The 25,599-nt window shown below is 41.7% G+C and overlaps 1 protein-coding gene across 3 annotated transcripts in view; it reads right to left on the bottom strand.

The window, feature by feature from the left end:
• TPH2 (tryptophan hydroxylase 2) overlaps positions 1–25,063 on the bottom strand; it is a 51,891-nt gene extending 26,828 nt beyond the window's left edge. The window contains exons 1-9 of one of the 3 annotated variants that reach the window (XM_080393860.1): positions 24,886–25,062; positions 22,137–22,165; positions 20,713–20,865; positions 17,828–18,011; positions 17,619–17,719; positions 14,401–14,468; positions 8,958–9,154; positions 7,136–7,271; positions 1,576–1,702 (exon numbers count right to left, since the gene is read on the bottom strand). In XM_080393860.1, the coding sequence (XP_080249986.1) occupies positions 1,576–1,702; positions 7,136–7,271; positions 8,958–9,154; positions 14,401–14,468; positions 17,619–17,719; positions 17,828–18,011; positions 20,713–20,865; positions 22,137–22,165; positions 24,886–24,913 (1,023 nt within the window). In that variant the 5' untranslated portion in view covers positions 24,914–25,062. Of the gene's footprint in view, positions 1–1,575; positions 1,703–7,135; positions 7,272–8,957; positions 9,155–14,400; positions 14,469–17,618; positions 17,720–17,827; positions 18,012–20,712; positions 20,866–22,136; positions 22,166–24,808 lie in introns of all 3 variants that reach the window. The other 2 variants (XM_080393861.1, XM_080393859.1) reach the window with 2 other exon arrangements.
• Between the last annotated feature and the right edge of the window lie 536 nt (positions 25,064–25,599).

The raw sequence follows: 25,599 nt of genomic DNA, 5'->3' as shown, positions 1-25,599 counted from the left end.
GCCAACACTGTCCTCTGCAACAGGCCCATGTCATCCAAGGTTATGTTGGGTGAAAGACTTGGACATACTGCTTTTCTCGAAGTACCTACAGGGACAGCCAGTTAGGTAGTTTCTCTTGAGGCTGCAGGTCACGACAAGGTAGGTCTGCTTCCTACTAAGTGCCTTCCCAGCAAATGTGCAAACAGACACACAACGTTCATGATTCCTCTGTACAAACAACAGTTTCTTCTCAGTAGACATCTACTAGAAAATCAAGGAACGCACATACCCTGAAGCATGTGAGAGGAACTGGCCGTAAGTAAGACACTGAGCCAGTCTAAGGAGTGAGGCTGGTTTGACTAAATAAATTCAGTAGCCTCCTCTGCAGGGCTACAGAATTAAAATCAAACGGATGTGTACAAACACCTTTTTCAGCAGATGGGACTCTAAGCCACTGCTAAGCCAGGGCATCAAAACTATTACAGTTCAATTGAACCTGGTTTGAATCTACCTTCAACATGTTATTTCCATGTTATTTCCAACCCTTTAAACCCCCACTGCACTTCTTTTGCAGAAAAGCAGTAGTATGCTGGATAAGTTTTAAAATAACCAATTCTTCTGCTGGATCTCACGGAATTTTTCATGAGACAAAATATTTAAATATGGAGTTGTTTTTTAATACAATATAATTCCTTAAATTATTTGCAGCATTAGTTTTAAGAGGATCCACAAAAGGAAGCATACAGTAAGTTAAAACAACTGAACAAAGCAAGTGGTATAGATCAGGGATCACTAACCTATGTCATGATGCAAAAGGATGCGTATCAGTTATTTGGAAATGGCAATGCAGCAGGGCTGACAGGTGGGCAGGAGCTGAGAGTCCTGGCAACTTGACAGGGCCCTTCACTGCAACGCAACAGTCCTTCACAAAGGGCCAAGAAGGCTCCAGTCGGGTGGTCAGTAGCATCTTACATCTTTAACACCCAACCTCTTCCAGTTCACACTATCTACTGGCATGTGCATCTTTTGATGCAACATAGAATCCATCTCACAGCCATTGGCTGAGGCACTTGACCTCTCTAAATCTACTGCTGCACAGGCTTGGCTTAGTAACTAGGTATTCTCAACAGAAACAGTAGCAAGGATGCAACATCTTCTCAAAATCCACCACACATGACAATTCAGTAAACAACTGCAAAACAGCAGTGCTAAGAGCCAAAGCGGCCACCTGTGGAGGAACTAACAGCGTAGAGCTGAGAGCACACACCAAAATCTTCTGGCTTTTTTTCAAGATTACCTTGCTTACTTGTTTTCAGCACCTTAAAGTAGACAACATCCATCTCAGCTAGCCCTGAAAATTGGTGGTTATTGCATATAAAAAGTAAAACTGACTACCTGAAGACTCGTGTGTTCAGCTTTAGTCTTATTAAAAACAATGGAAAAATACCTAAAGCTCTGTGATCTAAGGGTCTGTGTCACATCATAGTCATCTGCAACCTGAAAATGCAGTCAGTTCTAACAAGACAATGCATGTCACTTCATCAACCAAAGAGGAGGACAGATGAGAGAGCATGCTACAAAAAGATTTTGACTCACAGTGGCTAATTTCTGAACATCTTCATCTGATGCTCCCAGTGAAGCAAGTCCTATCTCTTGTGAAAACTGTGCAAACTTGGGATCAGCAAGTAGAGGCACATGTCCCAAGAGTTCATGGCATGTATCCCTAAGGGAATGGAAATTAAAAGAGAGTCATTACAGAAATAAATGCCATAATCATTCCATAATTAATTTAACATAAGCCATTTTACATGGGTCTGACTGCTACTTTAAAACACCTACCGTGAAACATGTTTTTTATGGTGCAGTAGTTCTTCCCTGTATATTGTTCTGTGTAAGCATACACATTTGCTTCTATTAAAGGGGTTATATGTCATTTAAACCCACCTGTTCCACGATTTCCCCAGCATTTCCAGACTGAGTGGGAGGGCCTGATCACTGCTGTATTCCAGGCTTAGTACCATGAAGACTGTTTTCAGCATTTCTTTGAACATGTAGCAAGTTCAAAATCCAACACATTCCCCCTTCCTCTCCTCCATTCCCCTTTCCGCACCTGGGTACAACTCCACAACCAAACATTTTGCCACTTGCCACTAGAAATTTAGGACAATATTTACAGAGGTTTCTGCATGCTTTATTTCTAATTTAGTCTCGAGTTTCTACTGTTATTACTGGGTACTTTTGTTACACAGTCCACTTTTCACCAAGTAGATTTCAAAAAAAGCAAAGAACCCAAATCATTTCAAAAAGAACTGCTGTCCACACCTGTAAGTGCATTGTTAGTCATGACAAAGTGCAGACCTAAGTGTACAAAAAACTGCTAACCAACATAACGAAAGTGCACATGCATCATCTACAAAAGCTCTCAAACAATTCTGAAAGTTTTGGTGCATTTGCTAACAGAAAATAATGGACTTGGTAGTGAAGTTCACTTTAAAAATCAGATCTGACATTTCCCTTACTTTTGTCTCTTCAAAGACACTTCTCTTTCTTTTTTTTTCTTTCTTTTTTTTCAAGCTGTAAACAAATGTTTTAAAGGCAGGGAAAAAACATCAAGTTTTCTGCCTTCTATCCAAAATCATCCAATTTGTCTTTTATAAACTATTTTTGTTTTAAAAGACACAGAACCTGACACTTCATATAAATCATGAAGAGAAAAACAACCTTCTACGTAATTTAAAGTCTCCTTACTCAGTACTCTTCACCAAGAAATCTTCAACAATTGTGTCCAGGTAGATAGCAGTAGGTAGTAGTTTCTGAATGCATGCAAATTAAGATTAGCATTTTTGAAATTACTAGATTGCCTCACCAAAATTGTATCAAATATAGTTCCAGTATTCAAGGGTTACGTACAAGTCTCTCTTCTCAGCCCAGATGGCCCCACTGACAGATGCCTGACAACATTTCCTCATGTTATATTGGCACTTTTTGGTGAGACAAGCACTGCTCTGAAGTTGTGCATGACAAGTTTGAGCCAATCTCATATATGAGTAATTCATTCAACAGTACAGAGGAATTACCAAATCTCATTTCTCTTGCTTTCTAAGACATACAGATTTCCCAAAGAGGCTGGGGAGGTAAACAGATACTCTTGCGCCCAACATGATAAAACAAACATGGTCCATGGACACTGACTGGCGATGCAGTTGTAGCAATATAGGCTGAGCGCTCAAATTTACTGTGTGCCGATATTTTCAGTCAGCACCCATGAAACATGTTTGATATGTACAGCTGGCCAGGAACAGTATTAGACATCATACCTACATAAGGAAAATTGTTTGTGTTTGTTTTCCACTGCCTAGTAAAGCTTGTCCTTCCTCCTGAAAGACCTTTCCTCCCTTTTTTCTACATCATTGCATGTCCTTTCAGAGCCTGGGAAATCCCCAATTTCTTCAAAAGCAGCTGGTAAGAAGGCTTCTCTTTTATGACCTCCACACCCCTTTGGTGATGCTCTGAATCTTGCAAAATGACCACAGTTCCCTATCATAAGACCCATAACTTAGTATTCGTTCCTCACTGGAGCTCAGACTTGAAAAATTGGCTGGCTCTGCATGATTCCCATCTCTTTGTTCAGGAGATGGTTTGCATCACTTGAGTGGATAATCATCAAAGGTTAATGACCCTTCTTTAATTAATTCAGTTCCAGTCACAATTTATTCTGTCATCTCCTGCAAAATTTAGCTTGCTAACAATACAAAAGACAGTGGGAAAATGGCATTTGCAGTCTGACAGATACACCCAGAGGATTCCCAGTGACAAGCAATCCACTGGAGGAATCTGCCTCTTCCAACCATCACCTTCCAACACAGAAATGGGCCACAAAGCCCATTCTCTGGAAGTTCAGAGCTCTAACTGCAGTTCTCACCTTCAGTGGAGAAATCAACACTGATTGCTGAGCACTTCACCTATGCTGCACTGCATTGGTCCAGATACATTACACTTCCTATCAGTAGTTTAAATACGAGCAAAGATAAGAGTGGGATTGGCTTCAAGTTCCTGGCTTCAGGTAAGCACACTTGTCTCCAGGTGGGCTTCTACAGCAGCATCACTACTATTGGTACCTGTGGTATCTCTATTTTCCTGTGCTGAAGTCACAACTCCCAGAAACAAATAAGCAAGGACACGTTATCCTTAGTTCTACAGTGGGACACAGGCTCTTTGTGTCACTTCCACCCTTGCAGACACAATGGGAACAGACAAAGTCTTGTTTCTCCTGGCAAGGGGAGGAGGATGATGAGGCAGAAGATGTTTCATTCATGTCTTTAGCTTGTAGATTCTTCCATTAAAACTATGCAAAGCAGTATTTTGAACATATAAAGAGGGGAGCTTGAAACAGAAAGCATATGAAGAAAAAAAAACCAAAACAAACAAAAAAAGAAAAAACCACCAAACAACTAAAACTTCCAGGCAGAACCATGAACCAGCATTTGGGATTGTCACTGGAGTCTCTAAGATTTCCCTGCCAGTCTGGCCCTTTACAGATAGTCTAAACAATATAATTCTACACTTAACTACCAAGGCTTGATTCGCTTGATTCTTTGGGTTTGTTTTATTCAGAAAATAATTAAGTTCCTTTAATTTATTCACACATTGCTTAGAGAAAATAAGATTTTTGTAATGCACTTTTCACAGCAAAAGATTTTTCTTGGAGTAAATTAGTTAGCAGAGCAGAGGAAATCTATATAGCTCTGTGAATGTAGTAAAAACATAATGAAACTCAGGAAGAAATGTTTTAAAATGCATATAGTGCATATAGTAGTGATACAGATCAAACCAAATGAACTCTCTAATTTGTATCTAGCTCTATAGCCTGGGTGTTAAATCTGATGGAAAGCCCACTGAAGTCAAAGGGAGTCTTTTTACCGGGTTTATATCATTGAAATGCAACATTCACCAAGCCAGGGACCTGCAGCAAACCTCATTATGGCCCTATATATCAACCAGCACAACTCAGAGCATTGCAGCTACTGCAGAAGATGAAGAGCTGTCCCCACTCAAGTCAATTTAGTTCTGCCATTGATTGCAAAAGAAAGCCAGGATTTCACTCTACATTTCTGATAACACTTACTATATGCTCTATCTCGTGAAAAAAATTAAACTCATTTAAAAATGGGTTTTCAAGATTTTCCTAGGGAGTTCCTGATAGTCAGCACATTAATTAATTTATGTGAACAGGTAGGTTTGCAAGAAGAGAGTAACATCATTAGAAAATGACAATCTAGTTCCCGTTAGTCATATTTAGAGGTGTTAAGACTGTAACTTGGATTTTTAAGTTCAGTTCAAATAAGGAATAAAAATCTTCATTCTAACTGAACTATTATTACTATACAGTGACTTTCCAGACACCATGACCAGAAAGGTAATAAAAAAAGTAGTTGCCATTACTACTAAGGGTCAGCTATGATACACTGCATAATTCTGAATGTAAGCAGCATCCTGAAAACTACAGGGGTCTCAAATATACAAAACTAGGAACCAGACAGCATCAGCAAAGCACAGATGTACTTAATTGTTTCCTGGAAAATGTTTCTTCCTTTGTTCCTGTTAGAGTTCTGTATGTAAACCCCTTATCAATAGATGAAATTGTTCTTCTAGTTTGTATTAAGTTATGTCATCATTCTTTTGCCGAACATTGGCAGCTGCTGCAATCTGAGACACTGGCTTCCCATAAAAGAGGAAATTATTGGTGCAAAACCTGGTACTTCCCAAGTATAATTTCCGTTTTTGAAATATCTAGGTATTTTCAGACAGACCAGAAGAGGTCCAGCATCCTATATCCAAGCCTTTCTTTCAGGGTTTTAGACTGTAGCAATTAGCCTACAGATTTAAGAGATTAAAGTTCCAATTACAGGGGTTACAGAAATGAGTGAATTCCTTCAAGGATTTACCACCTCTTTCCCAAAAGAAACACACAGACAAAACCAGCCTCAGCATTTCGGCAAACGCTTTGCCCGGTTCACGTGCGGGGAAAGTCGCTCAGGGTGTAACAGCACCACCTGGTGACTTCTGCCGGAATAACGTCAGAGCACTTTGAGACACAGCTTAACGCACAGTTCCAGTCATTCTTTTATATCCAAAAATATTACTCCATAGTTTTGGCAGTCTGATCATGAAATCAAAGTTAGGCATGGGTCCAAATGTTTATAGGACCGGAGCTGAGTATATATGTACGAATCCTTTGTGTAAATTTTGGCAAAGATAAAATACACTCAAACAGTCCAAGCTGACTAAACAACAGCTACAATTTCATGCTAACCGCCTGATGACTGATTCACTGCAAAAATGTCATTCCTGTGGTTACACGATCAATGGATGCCTTTGGTAAAAATACGTCCGTATTACCTAACTGACACGTATTGTTCTGTTATTATTACACAGAGCACACCATATATATTACACGACAAAAACTACAATCACTTCAATCTTTTTTTTTTTCCCCCCTGCTTTTCATCAAGAGACCAAATGCCAAAATATTTCATCTAAACTTGCAATATTCTTTTTTGGAAAAGATATAATGCTGTCCCATGAAAGTCATAATCAAAGTGTCTCTTATTTCTATCATGTTCCCTGTAACAGGCTTCATATCTCATACCCGCTCTGAGTGAGAGGATGGTGCTTCATTGCTTGCTTGCGTTGCGGTATAAGAGAGAAATGAAGTTCAGCTGTGGAGTCTGGCCCAAAAAAGATAAATGGGGACACAAGAAAACCAAACCATAATTCGAAAAGCAATTTTTTTTCAGGGGATTCAGGGCTTTTTTTCCAACTTCTTTCCTTAGTTGTCCAACAGAAAATAAAATTTCAGACACTTTTTCAAAATGTTTAGTTGAAAACTCCATTTTCTACTGAAATATAATCCAGACAGAATTTTTTGACCCACCATATAAATTATCCAGTTATTTAAGACCCCTGGAAAAAGTCCAAAAGAAACCTTTGAATTAAATTCTGGCTCACCAACGTAAAGCATTTTGTCATCAATGATGTAAGCAGATTCTTACATTTGCAGGAAGGTTACTCTTTTCAATCTTGGCAAATCCAACTGGGTCTTTTAAGAATCTAGTGAGTGTATTTTTTCAGCATTAAAGCAAATGTAGGAACTTACGGTTCTGGTGTGTAGAGAGGATCTGAGCCATGTCGTATGTACTGAGTACAGTGAAAAACCCTGTACGCTAAGCCAGCTAAAAAATCTCGGGGAGACAGATATCCAGCAACTGGTCTCACTGTGAAGCCAGACCTTTCTGAAGTGAAGGAGATAATAAAAGACCATTATTATATATATCACTACATCAGTTTCTGAGCACAGGTAATGATCTGCTGTTCTTAATCGGCCAGACGCATGGAGACATGGAGAATCTTGGCTGAAGATCACCACACATCATTTTCACCTGTCATGTACAAGAACTATTTTGCATTGATAGCATATGTTTAATGAAAACAGCTTGAGGTATTTCAAAGTTGGTTCAAATACCTTTGTCTAGAAAAGACAGTAAGGTAACATAAGTGACGTTCTCACATCACAGAATATCTGGGGTTTATGTCTGGTACCAAATGGGAGAGAAGTTTCCAAAACAGAAGATGACTTCGGTAAAATATATTAAAAACTAACAGAACAGAATAGGATTAAATCGAATCTGTCCTTATTTTTACAGATAAAATAACTGTTTGTGACAGTAAAATACTGACTTTCACCGTTAAGGTCCTCATTTAAATATTTAACAAAGTGGGGTTTTGTCAGATGAGTCCCAGTGGGGAATGATTTCAGACTCGGTGACTTTGAAAAGCACATTTCTCTCAAACTCATTCTTTATTCTTTCCAAGTGTTTACAGGAGAACGTTCCAATTTTTTCTTCAATGCACACTACTATTGCTGTATTTAGTCTGAAAACATACTTCTGAAAGCAGTGTGAAGCTTTGAGCTTCTAGTTAGGGAGAAGGAACCTGTACACTTTGGCATCGTTCCTTGGAGACCATAATACAACATATGAGAGACCCAGAAGGACATAATCGAATTCAAAGACTGATAAGCCAGTTATTAGTAAATGCAAGTGTTCACAACAAGAGTTACAGATTAAGCAGGGACTGAAGTAAGCAAGCCTTTCATTACAAATTTTGTATTTGTCTTAACTAAAGACTTTCTGTACATATTTGGGGCAAAACACTTTGCTAATTTTTCTCATAACACTTAACACCACATAACATTCTTTTCCAAACAGCCATCTTTACAGTATCGTAGTTCCTCAGCCTCTGAGCAAGAGGATCAAGGAACAAATACACGTATCTGATGTGACCCTTGAGGAGAAATGCAAATCTTAAATGAACTCTTTGGTGGCTTTTCCTCTAGTATGTTCATGTCTGCCACTTCTTCCATGTGGGATACACTTCCATTACAGATTAAAAATAAGGGTATTTTCAAACTTAAATATGTAATATACTGATCCCTTAAAAAATAACATGAAAGAGAAGTACTAGATCATCTATGGAGTCCCACTTATTTTTTTCAACATACAAATATAATGACTAGCTTCATGAGGTCTTGAGCACTCAGGAAAGCCTCATATTCATCACACTGTAAAACAATGTGCCAGACCTGCTCTCCTCTTTTAATTCAGTTATCTTGGCATTTTATTCCCTCTTTTACCTGCAGAGTTAACACTGCTCTTCCTTTTCGTGGTACTGAAGGACTTTCCTCCCTATGCACAGTAATATCATGTGATACATCTTCAGCTGTTTAATTCCTTACAACTTCATCCTTGCAAATACATACATTAAACTGTCTTGACTCAACAAACTCTCTGCCATGGACAGTGTCAAAAACAGAACGATACTTCAGGCTAAACCAAAGTCCACTAACAGTGCTGGGACTCTTCCTTCAATGTGCATTTTCATGAAACCGTATCTACTGACAAACCAAATGTGAATCTTACCTTTAAGAAAAATAGAAACATCTTCCAACTGAGGCACATTATCCTCCCTGTATCCACAGTACTTGGTCAGCAGAGGAAAGTTTTTTAAATATTCACGACAAGCATGGGTGGGATAGAGTTTACTGAGTTCCCTAAAAACCACCCCCCATGTTTTAATTTCTTCAGCGGTGTACTCCACTCTAGGAATGGGTTGACCACTGTAAAAAATAAAATAATAAAAAATACATGTGAATACAACAAGATTCCAGACAGACTGTGGATGGCAAAATTTCTGTGAAAAGGATTATTTAAATAAACAAAGGCAGAGGGAGCACATTAAAGCTATTAAAAACTACTTTAAAATGACAGCTAGATGCTTTTTTCTTAGAATTACTTCTTGATGTGATATTGCACATATTCCATTCATTTCTTAAGAACTGTATTTCTTATTAAGCAATGAGATTATTTCTTAATCTTTGCATATATGCTAGCAAAAAGATTGATTTCTTATATGCCAAGTTCCTATACCAGAGTAATATTTCTCCATTTATTGCCACTGATGCCTTTGCAAGTGGTGAGCTGAGGATCCTGATTCAGTCTAACTTGTAGATTCAGTAACATCATCAGCAGACTGCATGCTCAATGCATTCTTTAAAACACATAATATTCACATAGCATCATTACCTAGCATTTTACAAAAGGAAGATTAGGCAATTACACAGATGTTTAGAAATGTGTGGATCCAATTAAAAAAAATATAGATAGAGATATATTTATTGTTTAGACTGTTGCTTACATGTCCAGGTATGTTTGGAACCCCAAATGCATACAGGACTACATCATGAGGAAGCTCACATCAGAGCCAACAGCCAGCCTAACCTAGATGAAACTAAGCCTCTAAACACATCTTTTCTTCTGCACCATCCCTCTGCCTCTTCCCCCTTATACAGATGTATAGAAATTGCAAAGCAGGAGCTTTCCAAGGTACCTGCTGATGCATCTCTGACATCCAAGATTTGCCTTGAGTGGTTACAGCTAATTTGAAACTGACACAGTGTGAAGGGTGTGAAGCGCTCCTTCCAGTTTGCACTGCCTTGTATTTAGCTGTCAGGCATTTCCCATGCCATGGTCAAGGGCCATCATCTCATTTTATAATCTTTATAATATTCAGTGTTCACAATCTATAGTATGTAATCTGTGCAATCTGCCTTCTCCTCAGGTGTCCTCTTTTCCTGCACTGTAAAGAAGTACAGATTGGCAAAGGGATTCACAGGATCCTCCTCCACACCACCAGTCCCTATCTCCCACTCCCCTGCCACAAGGCTGGCAACACGGGTGCTCCCAGCCCAGTGCTGCAGCTTCCCCAGTATCGCAGACAGCAGCTGAATGGGCACAGTGGGCATGGGGAATCCCACTGTAGCAGAACTGCAGTGCTGGGCTCTTGCTGGGGGTTGGCTCGCCACCTTGGTTGTTGCTCAGTTCATAATCCTGTCTCCATCATACAAGGTAACAAGGAATGAGCCCTCTTGTCACATGCGATTGCTGCTGTGCAATCCCTACATGCACAAGAGAGGATCATCAGCACCACGTTCATTGTGGTTGTCCCCTCATCTTTATTGAAAACATAACACTTAACTCCCTTGCCTTTCACTATATCAATGGATTTTGATCCATGGCAGTTACCTGCCAGTCAAAGGCTACTTTGTATGAGGTACTCATACTTGCTGAGGACTCACTGAACATCCAATACATCCGCCAGTTCCCCTTCAGCCACTCTTTTGTAGACATGACAAGAATTGCAACACGTGTAGTGAAGCATTTCTCATCAAGAGAAGCTGCACTGGCTCTGTGCCCATTCTGCGGTGGAAGTCAGTCCTTCAGGTCCAGTATCTGTCTTCGCCTTTACACTTTATCAGCCTTAAACTGCCCGCCAGCTCATGGAAAGCATAACACAGCTATTCTGAATTGTACCGTACATGACAGATACAAGCAGGCTGCTACTCCATCCTCCTGGAGCTGCCAGAATATTGTGCAGTAGCCTCATCCCTTTTCCTTAGACCTGACCTCTACTATGGATGCTGCCGGTATGGGTCAGCACTGGGCCAGCAAAGAGGAAAAAAATGTGTGCACCGGTGGAAAAATTCAGGTTTCTATTTAGCCTGTCACTAGAGAGGTATAAACACAATCAACGATCTGAAGCTTGGCTGCTGCTCACTAAAAGGTTTATAACTTAGTTATTGTTTCAATTAATTCATTAGTACTGAAGTAAGGTTCACTGAACATTAATTCCTTAGTAGGATTTATGCCTACGAGAGCTGATCATGATAGTGCTTTCTTTATCAAGAACATCAAGGCAACCAGACTTGAGGGAGGACTTATGTCTTTCCCAGCTCTGCAAATCTCATTTTTCTCACCCTCTTGTTTCAACAACCAAGACCCGCCTTGCGCTCAAACATTACAATAAATCACAGAAATGGCCAGCCTGCATAGCCAGCTTTCTTGTGGCTGAGTAAGATAACTCTACAAGCTAACCTATCCTGAATTTTTATTTCACCTTATTAAAACAGGGTCTTTCCATTTTGCTATGGTCATGAGCTATCAACTCATATTATGAATTCCCTCTTAAATATTGTACTTTTCCTCCAGATTTAATTTTCTCAACACTTTTTCAATACCTTATCAGTCTCAAAGGACTAATTAGAAAGATTAACACATTTTCACTATCTTTTGGATAGAAGCTAAGTGAAGGAGGGAAGAATATTTTTTTTTTGGTCCATTTATTTCATAAAGCTGATCTTCACTGCTGTGCTCTATTAACACGTCTTTCCCTTTAACACCCAGCACCAGCAAGTATCTGCTCCTTCAAGTTAATTCTTAGTGGTTTTCTTTCTCTCCGCTACAGAGGCCTCTTTATGTTCAAGCAAAGCAGAGCATCTATCGCTATAGAACAGCAGCAATTCATAAAGGAAATACTGATCTGGGATTTTCAACTCAACATTTTTTTTACAGAGCCAATTCCTTGCAGCCAGTTCTTTGCAGCCAAATCTCTTTGTTACTTTTTTTAAGGAAATAAGTGTGTTGGTTGGGTTTTTTTCTTACACTGGAAAATGAAAAGTAGAAATTTTCATCATTACCATCAAGCCTCAGTAAATTATTAGGAAGGTCACTTACCTGGAAGACACTGAGAGGTTCAAGACAATGCTCTCAATTTATCCCTGAGGGAAGCAGTCCTTACAACAGAGCTGTTCTTTTTGCATAAATAAGTAAATAGTCATTAGACCACAGAAGAGAATGTAATGACACTGCAATGTAGTGTCGAGACATCTATATTAATTCTGAGTTCCCCAGCATGTGTAACAGAAATGGCTTAGCTGTAGCAGCACAGAGTCCCCCCTGAGCTGATCTGCCCTTCCTCAGCATGGCTTAGGCTGAGTTGCAGGATGCTGAGGGTAGATGTCTCCAGGCACACCTGGAGACAGACCGACTGTACAGCCCAGTAGATATGGCACATCCCTGGGGTTAAGATCACCACTGCAGGAGACCTGAGGAGTACGAACAAGACTGCTACATCTTAGGCAACTGTCCTAAGAACTGACCTCCCAGTCATTTTGTGGTCCCTGGCTGAAAGCATTCAAAGCATCTTTTTTTCCCTCTTCCCATGATAATAGGAAGAGTTTGAAATACTTTTCAGGCTTGAAAAGATCAGGATGAAGGCGCACTTCTGAGCAGTTTCGCTGAAGCACAAGACCTGGCCCCCAGATAACCTCTGGCTTGGGTAGTTTGATTTTTGTAATGTGCCTGCAGAAATGGTTAAAGAACCTTCAATATCTCAAGAAGGAAAATTTTTCCTTTCCTTTATCTGTTTTTCTGGGAATATGCAGGATTATGTGATTTTTGTGAAAAGACATTTGTCACTGGTTTCAGAGAAAAAAAAACCCTTTTTAGCAAAAGGCCAACCATTGCTTAGTGCACTTAGGCAGCTGAGAGGGAGAAGCGAGCTGTTTCCAGCCGCTTAGCAGCTGTGAAATACACGGCACTGCTGCTACCATCATAGGTAAATGGAGAACTATCCAACTTACTGAAAGAGTTCTACGAGCACACAGTCTGCCCTCATCCACAGGTACCTGCTTGACATTTCACACTGCAATAAATGCTAGGCAAGAAGCACTAACTCTACCACAAGCATTAGACTGAAAAAAAAAAGATAATAAATCAATCAGCTGCAAACAAACAAACAAAAAAAACCTGTCTCGATTTACATTTGAAAGCTGGCTACGCTTAGGACTTACCTGGTCAGCCCAACAAGCTTCTCTACCAGCTAGCACCCTGCCCCCAGCAGGCAGCAGCTCAGTGTGTTGGGTGAATGTCACATACAGCCAGCTAAACAAATGCCACCGTGGGCAGTGGAATGAGGAACCAACATCAGGACTTACATATTTATTAGATTGGTAATAGCTTAACGACAGGAATGGGACAAAAGTAAAGGAGAAATATATTCAGGATTATATGGTCACAAAACAGAGTTAATCCTCCCATCCCCCCAGCCTTCTGCAGCCCATATATTATAGAAGACCAGAACTGAAAAGCCTTCAAAAATCCATTTTTTAATTGCTTCCTTACAGGACATGCCTCCTACGAAGGGAGAAAAAATTGTTGTGTTTTATATTCTTTAAACAATGGAGGTAGAAATCTCAAAGGAGAAAAATGATAAAGAAGTGTGGTAAAATGGAAAAGACTGGGAAATTAGTATGTCCTTTCCCTTCAGAATGAGGGCTTAGGCCTGTTGCAAATAAAACATGGAGTATGATAAGAATTAGTTGAATGCTTCTGTGACAAGAAAATTGGAACACAGCAGGTGTTTGTAGGTAGCACAGAAAGTTTCCTAACTCTCAGGGATGGTAGAAAATTGAAAATACTGACTTGACATGGAACAAAAAAAATCAAAATGAGAAAACTCACACAGTACATTTGTCCACAGGCACCAGCTCCACTAACTAGAGAGAAATCCACTGACTGAATTCTGAGAAATTTAGAGCTGTGTTGGCAAAATTGTTAAATGGCATTTTGCAGCATCCAGTATAGTACGCACATGAAAAGAAAACAATAATTTATTTTTTTAGTGAGCTCATCCAACTAAATAGGGATGCTAGGTATGTGCAATTCAGCAGTGCATCAGTTGGTCATTAAGACATGCAAGCATTTGTAAAAGAGTTTCTTAAGTTTACGTAGCTATGAATAAAATGCTGAAAAGACGGTGCTTACCTTTCAAGTGCTTTACCCACCTGTATCTGTACCGAAAACGTAACGGGATTTCAAGCATCAGGTTTGTCATTTATAGCCTACACTAAACTAGTCAAAATTTAAAGGATGACTTTGTCTACTGTTAAACTTCATCCTACAGAATTAAGTAGAGCATGAATTCTAACTAGTCAGCAGCACAGGAAAGAATTATGCCAGTACTTACTATTTATAGCTCATGGCAACATCCACAAAGTACTTTCTTCTCTGTCGATAGACATTGTCTTTAAATCCCTTAAGCAAGGAAAAGGAGAGTAATTTACAATAAGAACAGAAAATTAGCTGTAAGAATGATAAAATAAATCATTAAAGTGTTTATTTAGTACCTAATCATATTGTATTTTGATTAACACTACCTACTGGAATGCAAGAGAAGATAAGGATTTCTTCACTTTTTCCCCCCACCAAAGTCCCACAGGAGTTTTTGCATGACAGTTTTGTGCATGGGTACAGTCATTCATCCAAGATGTTGAAAAAGGGAAACCTTTTGCTTGTCATTTCATCTCACTAAGGTTCTCCTTAATCTGAAAGGCAATCTATACGCAGGCACAAAGCAGAGTAATTTACCTATCCTTAATACATTTTTGTTCACTAGAAGAATCAAGCTCCTAGAGTTCATACACAATTCATTTTGAAGATGCTACTTCAGCAGCTGCCACCTTAACCAATATATCAGGGACTGAACTGTCAGCCTCCAGCCACAAATACCCATATTGCTCCAATCTGAGTTATAGAGGAAGGGCTCTACTCTATGGGGTACCGTAGGCTCATGCCTTTTCCACGTTAGGCACAAAAGAGCTGCATAACACACACACACACACCAGCCAGTTACAGCCCTTTGAGCTACTCAAAACTAAACCAAGATCTCTTCTACACCTATAAAAGATGTAGACACATCAGGTTTTGGACTACAAAAAGAGCTATCCATTTTCAAGGCAGAACTGCCAACCTCTTGAAGATGAAAAAGGTTAAACAGTCATCTAAGTTCCTCAGTTAGCAGCCCAGGAAGTACATTTAATTTTCCCCTAGTCAGGGCTGAAATGTAAACCACTCCTTTTCCTTACTGCTCACATACACAGTTGCAGATCACTGAGGGGAATGAAAAGATAATGTCATTTGATTTGAAATATTTGTATGAGCTTCCAGAAAACTCAGAAGGCATTTTACTGCCCCATAACCAAAGCCGCGCTGCTGAGGTAAGGGAGGATGCCAGAGGACTGCAGAAAACTTTCAAGCCTCCGCTCCTACGCAGAAAAGCTTTTTGTCTGGCAAAAAGTTGCAGTAATCTGGGGGAGTCTCCCTGTCTGCTCAATATCTTTTGACATAAGCATTGAGTTACTCAGCTGCAGACCATTCAAGGGCTGAAAGTGACAGAGGACAGCACAGGGGATTTAAAAGCCTGTCACGTGTAGTGAAACTGAGACTGAAAGCATTAGCCAATATGGAGTGGGTTAGGGCTACGCTGCTGAAGTGGTGCTATGCTGGTTCTGTAATACGGTAATTCTCTTTGGTCCTCTGGCACCTACACACCACTGCTAAGGAACAGGGCAGGCACCAGAAGTGGCCTTTGAAAGGCCAGTCACAGATTTTGCAGTTTTTTCCCCACAATTCTAATACCTAGCATGCTGCATAGGCTAACAAATGGTGTGTAAATTATGTTTATAAGAGTTCCCCCAAGTGTAAAATATATATTCATATAATGCAAATGTCTTTTTTCATTGTCTGTAAAACCGAGGGCAGATTTTCAGCAGAGCACTCAAGTATTTAATGAAGGCAGCAGCTCAGAACATGAAACAGTATCAAATGGCCCGTCACAGTCATCAACTCAGGCTAGAATGAGCTGCCACTACAGCCTCGTTTGAACCAAATTACTGCTAATGGGTGAAGGTAATCAACAGACTTTTCCATTCTGAGAAAATGTGAGGTAAATCCTAGTGTGTCATCAAGAAGTACATGGCAGAAACCAGGATCCAGGAAGGTGCTCCCCAGCTGTGGGCCCACAGCGTGGGAAGGGCTCACACATGGTAGAGATGGCTGGGAACCAAGTGAGCTGGTGAAGAGTACTGCAGCTGATACGTGGGCAGGTGACACGAGAGACAAGGCAGTGGGGCTGCTAGGGACGTTGTGGTGATGTCCGTTTGCTTGTGTGCACAGGCGTGAGGGTCTGTGCCCGAGCTCCCCCGCAGCACGGCCGCTGCAGGCACAGTGGAGCACAGGACGGAAGGCAGCAGTCCCAGTGCCATTTCTGCGCTGCCGTAGAGCCCCAAACCCAGGGTCACCAGGAGTACCTGCCTCTCCTCAGCCAAGACAGTCACCGGGGAGGAGTCCACACAGGCACTGTAGTATCATGGTACACAGATGCATCACTAGAAAGTCCCCTACACCGAACTGATCTTCCTGCAGTCACGAACTCTACAGGGCTGTTTTTCACCATCTTGGACAATACCGACAAAAATGTGTGTGACAAAAAACCAGAAACGATTGCCTCCAGCTAGAGTTTAATCTCATGCTATTACAAGACAATCTTATGGTCAGATATCTTAGTTCATTACCTATTTCCTTTCAGCTGGAAGTTTCCTACAATACCGCTTTAATCCAGCCTATTTTAAGAATGGACACAACTAGCTACCACAAGTATCTATCAAGTGGTCCAAAGGCAGAAACCTGGATTTATAACAAGCAAAAATATTGTAACACAAATGCTTGCAATCATCTGGCATCTAAAGACTCAGAGGTTAAGCAATTGTGGACATCAGCCAAAAGAAATGAAACAGTAACAAATAACAAAAAAGGCAATTCCTGCCTTTTGCCTTGAGCATTTGGCACTACTGCAGATACAGCTTGTGTGAGACACTGCTTGTCTCCTGTCACCAAAGTCAGGAAACAATGTGAGACACCTTCCCATCTGCTGCATTCATGCAGAAACAGGAACACGTTGCTCTGTTTTATTTTGTAATTACCTCCTCAGAGCCCAATGAAGTCTTCCTTCATGATTCTTTCTTCTCTGACACCTAGGTTACTATCAGTTCTTACCTAAGAGCTACTTGTGGCAGAACCAACAGTCACATTGATCTAAACTGTTTAAGTTTTGAAACCTTTCTATTAACTAGATAATTTAAAAAATAAACAAATGAAAGCAGTACAAAAGGGGACAGAGCTGTTAAACAGTGAATAAGTTTTCTGGAGGACCTCCTTTTTGGGTATCCTACTACAGAAAAGGAAAATTAATTCACTGAAATTACTGAAGAGAACTAAATCCTCACCTTCTGAAAAGCATACACTCAAAAAGGTACTCAGAATCTGCAGTCAACAGGCTTTTTATTTGATTGGCAAATAACCCAAACAAATTATCTACTCTAAAAGACAATTTCATGTCACACTTACGGGGTGATCTGCATCCAGCTCAGATCCATACATCAAAACTCTCTGTGAGCATTTGTCTAATTCGGATATCTTCCTGGGGAACCAAGGGACACAGTCAAGATCTGTAGAAGACAGAATGTGAGCTGAATGTACCGGAGTGTAAGACTATGGAGATACCTGTGCAAAACATTTGTCAGTATCTAAACCAAGTGATACAAAAGCAGCCTTGCCTTCTTCATCGGTCCAGATGTTTTCTGGTGGATTGAGAGACACGATATTAGTTTGAAACTTGAGCAACTGGATTAGTTCATTAAATTCTTTCTTACTGCAGTCACAGTCCACAAAAATTTCCACCTCCGAGTTCCTTCTCTTCGATTTTCGTGATTCAATATGAACCATACTCACATGCTTTTCCTGTGGAAAGATGAAATAACGGATGAAATACAGACATACCAGCTAGAAAGGCAATAGTGATGGCATATTCATCAGTGAAGTTTTTCCCAGTTATTAAAAGGTCTTTTCATTGAAAGTACTCACTTTGTATTTACACAACTAGTTAGTGATGCTTAATAAACACTGACAACAGAAACATCTGTATACTGAAAGTAAAACTGTTATATTTAATGAAGAAAGTCAACTAATGATTTAATTTTATCTACCAAGACAACTTCTCACACAGTATAACATTGTAATTTTCAAAAAGAAAAAAAAATCTAATACAATTTTATATTTACCTTTGCTATAAATACTAAATTCTAATGCAATTTAATTAGGCAATATGCATAATAATAACATTAATTTAACTAGATTTGAGTGTGCTTCTTTAAACTGATGCTATTAAGCATGTAATACTTCAGTACCTCTTATGAACACGTGAGGAAGATAATGTTTTAGTGAGGATAACTGTGTACCAATCCTCATCCATCTTTGTTGCAGTAATTACCATTAATCAAAAGTGTTAATAGTAAAAAACTGTAATAAAATTAAAACTTAATTCAATTTATTCTCTGTTACAATGTTCCCATAAAAATTAAACGATGATGCAACAAACATGGGTGTGTACGTACTTCTAGCATGAAAACTTTCCCGTGGGGTCTCTCTCACACCACAACTACTGGTCTGCCAAGGGTGTCATACAACGACAGATAACCGTAACGTGTTACGGCTGACCTGATCTAGTGTTGTGAGAGCCTTGCTTCAAAACAGGAGGTAGGACTAAGTGACTGTTCTCAACTAATACTTCTACTGACTCCAATTTTTCTTTTTTTTGCTAGACAGAAACTATCTGTTACTTTTCACAACTATTCTTTCACTTACTCAGTGAAGCCAATAAAACGTTTTTTTTACTTCTGTGGCATACGAAGGCACAGACCCCAAGTGAGATCCTTTATTGTATACATAAGCGCTGGTTACATACAATTGCTAATCCACCCAGGTTCTGCCATGGAATATGCCTACATGCAGCAAAGCACCTTTGCAGCTAGTTCACACTCCACTGAGCTGTTTACTCCCTCCATGCTCATCTGAGGAGGTCTCTTCTTCCCCCATACTTAAAATGTGGGAGGCTTTGGACAGCCCCTCATTGCAGACAGGTGTGCACAGAATTGATTTGCCGTGAGCTCAGAGAGCCAGATTTAGTGTTAGTTGTTTCCTCACTACATTTTAAGGCATAATCACTCTGCAGCCTGGCACCCGGACAATGAACAAAGCCTTTTCTCAGAAAGGGCCCTTACAGACTTCCAAACGGGGACAGCTCCATGCCTGTACTTCCACTTCTCTGCTGTATTTTACACAAATGTCCATTTCAGATTAAAGTCCCCTCTGGTACAGCCAACCAGCAGTCTCTGCTTCTACACCTCTGGATATATGTAGGGAACTATTTCACTGGCATGTTCCATAAGGTATATATATATACAGTGTATCCCCTTATCTAGCCCACTTAAGCAACAAATTCACTCTGACCTCCCCTAGGTCGAGTAGGGAACAAAACCCTGCACTCCCCCTCACAGTACTCAAATTGTTAAGTGACTATGTGAATGGGGGTGGTCTCTCTGCAACATCTTCCAGCCATGTTTTAAGAGACCACAGCGAGTTATATACCCGCTCCCAAGAAGGGGAAGTCGATATGTAAATCCAAGATTTCAGATACAAACCCATTCAAGCATTTAAGCCAGAGTTGCAGTTAGACACTTTAACCCTTGGAGAGAAGCTGGATTGAAAACACGACCCCTTCTGCAACTCCTATTAGCTCACTTAGGCTTCCCCACTTTCTGTGAAACACCCGCTTCCTGGCAGCCTCCCTCCCCTGGGTCCAACTTACCTCTTTTCCTTGGCTGGGGAATCTAAGTATCTACATCAGCCTTGGGAATCTGTTCCCAGAGCCAGCTCCCGTGAGGTAGGATTGGTATTGCCCAGTGCTCCCACACTTACCCCTCTGATGGTTTGGCCTTCGAGGCAGGCTACAAGCCACCTCCGAATTTTCTCTTCACTGCGCAGACCGAACAACTTAAGACTCCTATAGTACCACTTTGCTTTAACTATCCTCAGGCATGCCTCCAGGCTCTCTTCAATTTCTTAATAAGGCAAGGAGACTATGTGCAGTACCAGCGGTCTGACCAAAAACCACCAGTTGCATGGGGATCTACACAGGAACCTCACAATTTATGTTCTGGTTAAGACACAAAAAGCCCTGACCCCTCAAGCACTTAAAGGTGCATCTAACCTCATGACCAAACATTGTCCGGCAGCAATGCTGCCACCGTCACCTGATTGTATGTAATTTAGATTCTGAATTGCTCGCTGAAAGCACCTCCTTTCATTGTGGCCTGCACAGACAACTTCAAATGTAATTTACAGTGTTGAGAATCACACATGAGAAATCTAAAGCAAATGGTGCGAACATCAGCATTACTGTTAAATCTTATTCCAGAAAACCCTTCACAAGCCCAAAATGCTTTGTTGAATGGTCCATAAAATTTTGTTACTTTTATTCAATTCTGCAGAGTGTAACTGCACTCTATTCCTCCTGCCATGGTCCATTAGAGTTATACCAACAAATAACCTGACCTCGGTAGCCTTCCTCAGTGCAGTCAGCATAATGATTTGTAAGCTTTACCTGGAAGAGTCGGAGAGCTTTCACCAATCCACCAACTTCATTCTTCAAGGAAAACACCACAGCTGTCTTTCCACCTTCAGAAACAGATTCACCTTTCCCACCTCCCTTATTCCCTTTCTTTTCTTCATTTTTCCCAGAACTCGATCTGTTTAGCTGCAAATGGAAAAAGAACAGCATAATCTCAGATGCAAACAGGCATTTCCCAATACAAATCCTTTATGCAAAGATAAATTTTTGTTAGAAAATAGCAGAATGGAATTCATCCAGATGTAATTTAAAAGGTAATGCATTTACTCGAAACCAGAATCACAGGTCAAAGGCAGAAGTTGGAGATGATTGTATAAGAGGCCAGTGCATAAAAAAAAAGCTTAAAGAAAAGCATATGAATGTTTGCAATACAAATATGATGACAATGTTATCATTAGTAATAAATACCAAGCAAATGGAGACATTCTAAATTACTGCAAAGCCTGCAGTGATGCTATTCTAACCTGAATGTTGCTGCAAAATCATAGTGATGCTATTCTACCATGTACCAGTCAATTTATGGTGATTTACAGTGCTCTGTATATTTTTGTATTAACCATTAAATTTAAAACATAAATTTTATGTTCCCTGTTGTAATGCAACTAGTGTTGTCATGTAATATCATTTTTCCTGAGAAAACAAAACCCCTATTTGTTGGAAGAAGGGTTTGCCGGAGTCAAGAAGACGCTCAATATGAGTTATGCATCTTGCTCCACTTTATTAGTTTCTAACACTACTTATATAGAACCGATACACATGCATATTCGTAAAGCAGAAACATAATTGGTTAGTAGTCTCTAAACACGTGCGGTTCTCACACCCCTAATTATCATGACTAAAATAAGCATTCTATCCATGTAGCTAATTGTGTTGCTCTGCTTCAGCCTCGTAGTTTGTTAGTCCCTATTTTCCCATACCGGTCCCTACCTTTCCTGGCCCTGCACCTGCTTTCCCAGCAGCTGTAGCTTGTTACAGCCACGGCCTGTTGGCACAACATAATTACTCGGTCTCAGGATTCAAGAATAGCTCAAGGCTACCTTTCTTGTTAACTTCAGCACAGCAACTTCAGTACAATTCTGATTACAGGCCTATTCTAATACTAGGCCTGGATTGTGCAGATCTTCAGAGATTCTAAGGCCATGCTTCTGCAGCCATTCTTCTACACCTGTTGATTATACAAACAGCGACAGAAATGCAAGCATAGACTGCATCGCAGAATCACAGAATACCAGGTTGGAAGGTACCTCAAGGATCATCTGGTTCAACCTTTCCTGGCAAAAGCGCAGTGTAGACAAGCTGACCTAACAGCCTGTCCAGCTGAATCTTAGAAGTGTCCAGTATTGGGGAACCCACCACTTCCCCGGAGAGATTATTCCAATATTTGTGAAAAAACGTACCTCTCGTAGAAGATGAGTTGGCTGAGGCACTCAAAAAAATGCAGAAAATTACATCATACTTGGCCACTCCTATATATTCTTCTCACAATTTTGGGGGGGGGGGTGGTGTGTCAAAGATTGCTTAAAGCCAAACTTCAGACAGAATTTTCCAAGAAATGTAATTTTATCAGCTCAAATCTCATTGAGATGCCAACAGTACAGCCTTTACAGACAATTTTTATAAGCTCAACCATTATTTTCAAAAAACAGCCTGCATTTTCTAATACCCAGGTTGTGACGCCTGAAAAAATTAAATTTCCAGTGAGATGCCAACTGCTTTTTTATCATCAGTATTATAGTCACTAAAAAAAAAAAAAAATTAAGACAGAAATTAGAAATCATATACAACTAATCCACACTGATTAGACTGTTCTTTAGTAAACTGTAAAGCAGTGCACAGAAAATAACCTGAAAATGTGTTTAAACAGGTCCCACAACACTTGATGAAAGCCAAGTTAAATCTCTGTTCTTTTTTCCTCCTTACAGGTAGGCTATCCCACTTGCATAATATCTGTGGACCCACACCAATGGACTTTTTAGCAAAGGGTCTCCCTGTGCTTCTAGAAGATTTTACAAGATTTTATCAAGTGCTTCATGACCCAGCAAAACATTAGTAAGCTTCAGCCTGATTCCTTTCCCAACCAGATTATATAAAATGTTTTTTTTTTAAATGGATATTGCTGACAGTGACGAGGTATTTGCATCACATCCACCTTAATGCATTCACATGGTTCATATCAAATCGGTGTACTTTTTTACACAATCCCGGTCCACTCTGAAATATCTCCCTCCACTGAATAGAGAGCCCACAGCTCTCAAGGCAGTTCCCATGGGAGCTTCTGATTATTGTTTTTAATGTACAAGAATGCACTGAATTAGAAAGAAGGCTAGTTAAAAGGCATAATCTTACTGAAAGCCACTCTTTTAATAGCACAGGTTAAACCAGCCACACTTAAACTAGTTACTGGACACACTAAAAAGTCTCTGTGGTCTTTCCTCGTTATGTATTAGACTACACAGAAACAATCTGGAAAAGCAATTATGTTTATAGAATGACATGTGAAGGGTTTCAAATGTTTATTTCTTAGCAATTGAGCATATACGATTCTGCTCCATAGGAGGTTTGCTCATGGATTGTTTAGGGAAATGTCACTTTCGGTTTAACTTCAATAATATTTGGGATTTGGTCAAGTCCTTTTCACGTAGGTCAAGCACACAGTCTCCACATGAAGTGACAAAGGTGCTGTTTTTATAGCATCTGTGACTTTTCACCGTGCTTTCTGGAAGCTATGTACCGAGGAGCACATAGTCAACTGAGCGTCTGAGAATCTCAGTACCATCAGTTCCTCTGGGAAACAAGAGCACTTGGCACCTTCCAAGACTATCAGAGGTTCCACAATACTCTCAAGTGAGCATGACCCAAAGTGATGACTGAAAGACTCTCTCAAGCATGTGAACACTAGAACATCTATTTGTTATGAGCCTAGAAGAAGCTGTGATGTTGCAATAACTCAAATCTTTATAAGCCATGCTCATTAGTACACTTCATAATTAAATAATCAACTTCCCTAAGGTTTTCCTAAGAATTACCTGGAGCAAGTGCAAGTACTTGGGAAAAAAAGTCATCTATGGCAGAACTCAGTGAAGAAAGCAACTCAAATATAAAGGCAGTAAAACAAATTTATCCCATTTTATTCAGTATTTCCAACAGAAGCAAAGCATGTACAAATAGCGATACTTTGCATTTTACTATAAAGACAACGGGCCAGTTCACAACTGGTACAAACAGGTGCATCCTTTTGGCTCTGCTCAAGTGACATGAATCTTCACGTGTTGAAAAGATTTTATAGGAGGTAAGTCTTCATAATCCTAAATATTTCCCCTATTCGGAGCCGATCACATCATTAGCACCTACTAACACTCTTTCCCCCTGCAGCGCACCTATTCAAGCACCTGTAAGCATATGTAAGTTCGTCCCGTGCTTGGTGCCACCCAAGCACCTGATGCACCCGTGCCACCGCACAGAGCAGGTTCCCACCTCCGGGGTTTTCAGCAGGGAACTTGCATACCCCCTGCACGTCGCCCCCGCACCCTGCCAGGCACCGCAAGCCCCGCGCCAGGCGCCCGGCCATGGGGTACCACAGGCGCCAGCGCAGCCCCGCTGCCGGCGACGGGCACGTTCCCAAGGATGCCTTTCACGTACCATGCCCCCGGGCTTACGGGCGCCCCGAAAAGGCAGATTCTGCGGAGCCAGAAGGGCCGCAGGACTAATCAAAGCCTTTCAAAATTCAAGCACTTAAAATCACCTGAACTGGACCCCGATGCTTTTATACCCCTCCAGCAGCAGTTCGTTCATTTCCGTGGCACGGCTTCTATTGCCAAAGGAACTGCTACTACTATTTAAAGACACTTTTAAGGCGGCGTTTTGAACAGGCGCCGACCAGACCGCAAAGTTAGTTTCATCGGCCCCTGCAGCTGCAGAAAAACCGGTCACTTGCCCTAGTCGAGAGGAGGGCGCTCGGCCCCCGGCACCGGCCCGCCCCAGCGGCTGCCCCGCCTGTCCCGCCGGGGGTCCCCGCCGCTCCCGGGGGTGCTCCCGCCGGAGAATCCCCGCTCCCAGCCCCGCCACTTACGGTGAGGCTGCCGACGGCGGGGCGCTCCTCCGGCAGGGCTGAGTCCAGCGAGAAGCCCCTCCGCGCCCAGTACTTACTGGAGAACATCATCATGGCGGGCTGCATGGGGCCGGCCGGGCGGGGGGCAGCGCCGCGCTCTGCCCGCCTCGCCCCGCCGCGGCTCCTTTTATACGCCCCCGCGGAGGCTGATGGAAGCCCGATTAGGGGCGACCCGTCTCCGGGTGACGAAGGCCGCCGGCAGGCAGACGCCCACGGTCCCCGCTTACCTCAAGCCACCGCCGCGCACCGCCGGGGCGGGACGGGAGGGGACGGCGAGCTGCGTCGCCCCCAGGCGCTGCCCAGCCCCGCCGCCCCCCCCAGGAGCCCCCAGGCCCAGGAGGGCGGCGCTGCCGACGGCCACGCCGGGGGCCCCCGCTGCCAGGCGGCTCCCCCCGCCCGCCTGGGGCTGCCTTCGGGCGGCGCCTCCGCCTTCCCCTCGCACGGCTGCGGGGCACGGCACGGCCGCACCGCTTCGCACCCGAGCCCGGCAGCCAAGCCGGCCTGCCCCCTGCCTCCGCCGCGGGCACGGGCTTGCAGCCCGGGGGGTAAAACGCTTACAGCCCGGGGAGGGGGGGGCACGCTGCCCGCGGCGGCGGGTAGCCCTGAGCAGCACCGGGCTCAGCGGTGCGGGGACAGAGCGGAGAGAACAGGGCGCCACAGGCGAGCAGGGGCCGAGATTCCACATGGAAAAGTTGCGCGGAGAAGCGCCTCGGTGTAGGAATGCACCCCTCTCCCTTTTTGAGAAACACGGG

Source organism: Falco punctatus (genome assembly GCF_963210335.1).
Source record: "Falco punctatus genome assembly, chromosome: 6".
NCBI classification, from domain to species: Eukaryota; Metazoa; Chordata; class Aves; order Falconiformes; family Falconidae; genus Falco; species Falco punctatus.
Note: the sequence above shows the minus strand (reverse complement) of the source record. Positions and strands in the feature narration are given on the sequence as shown.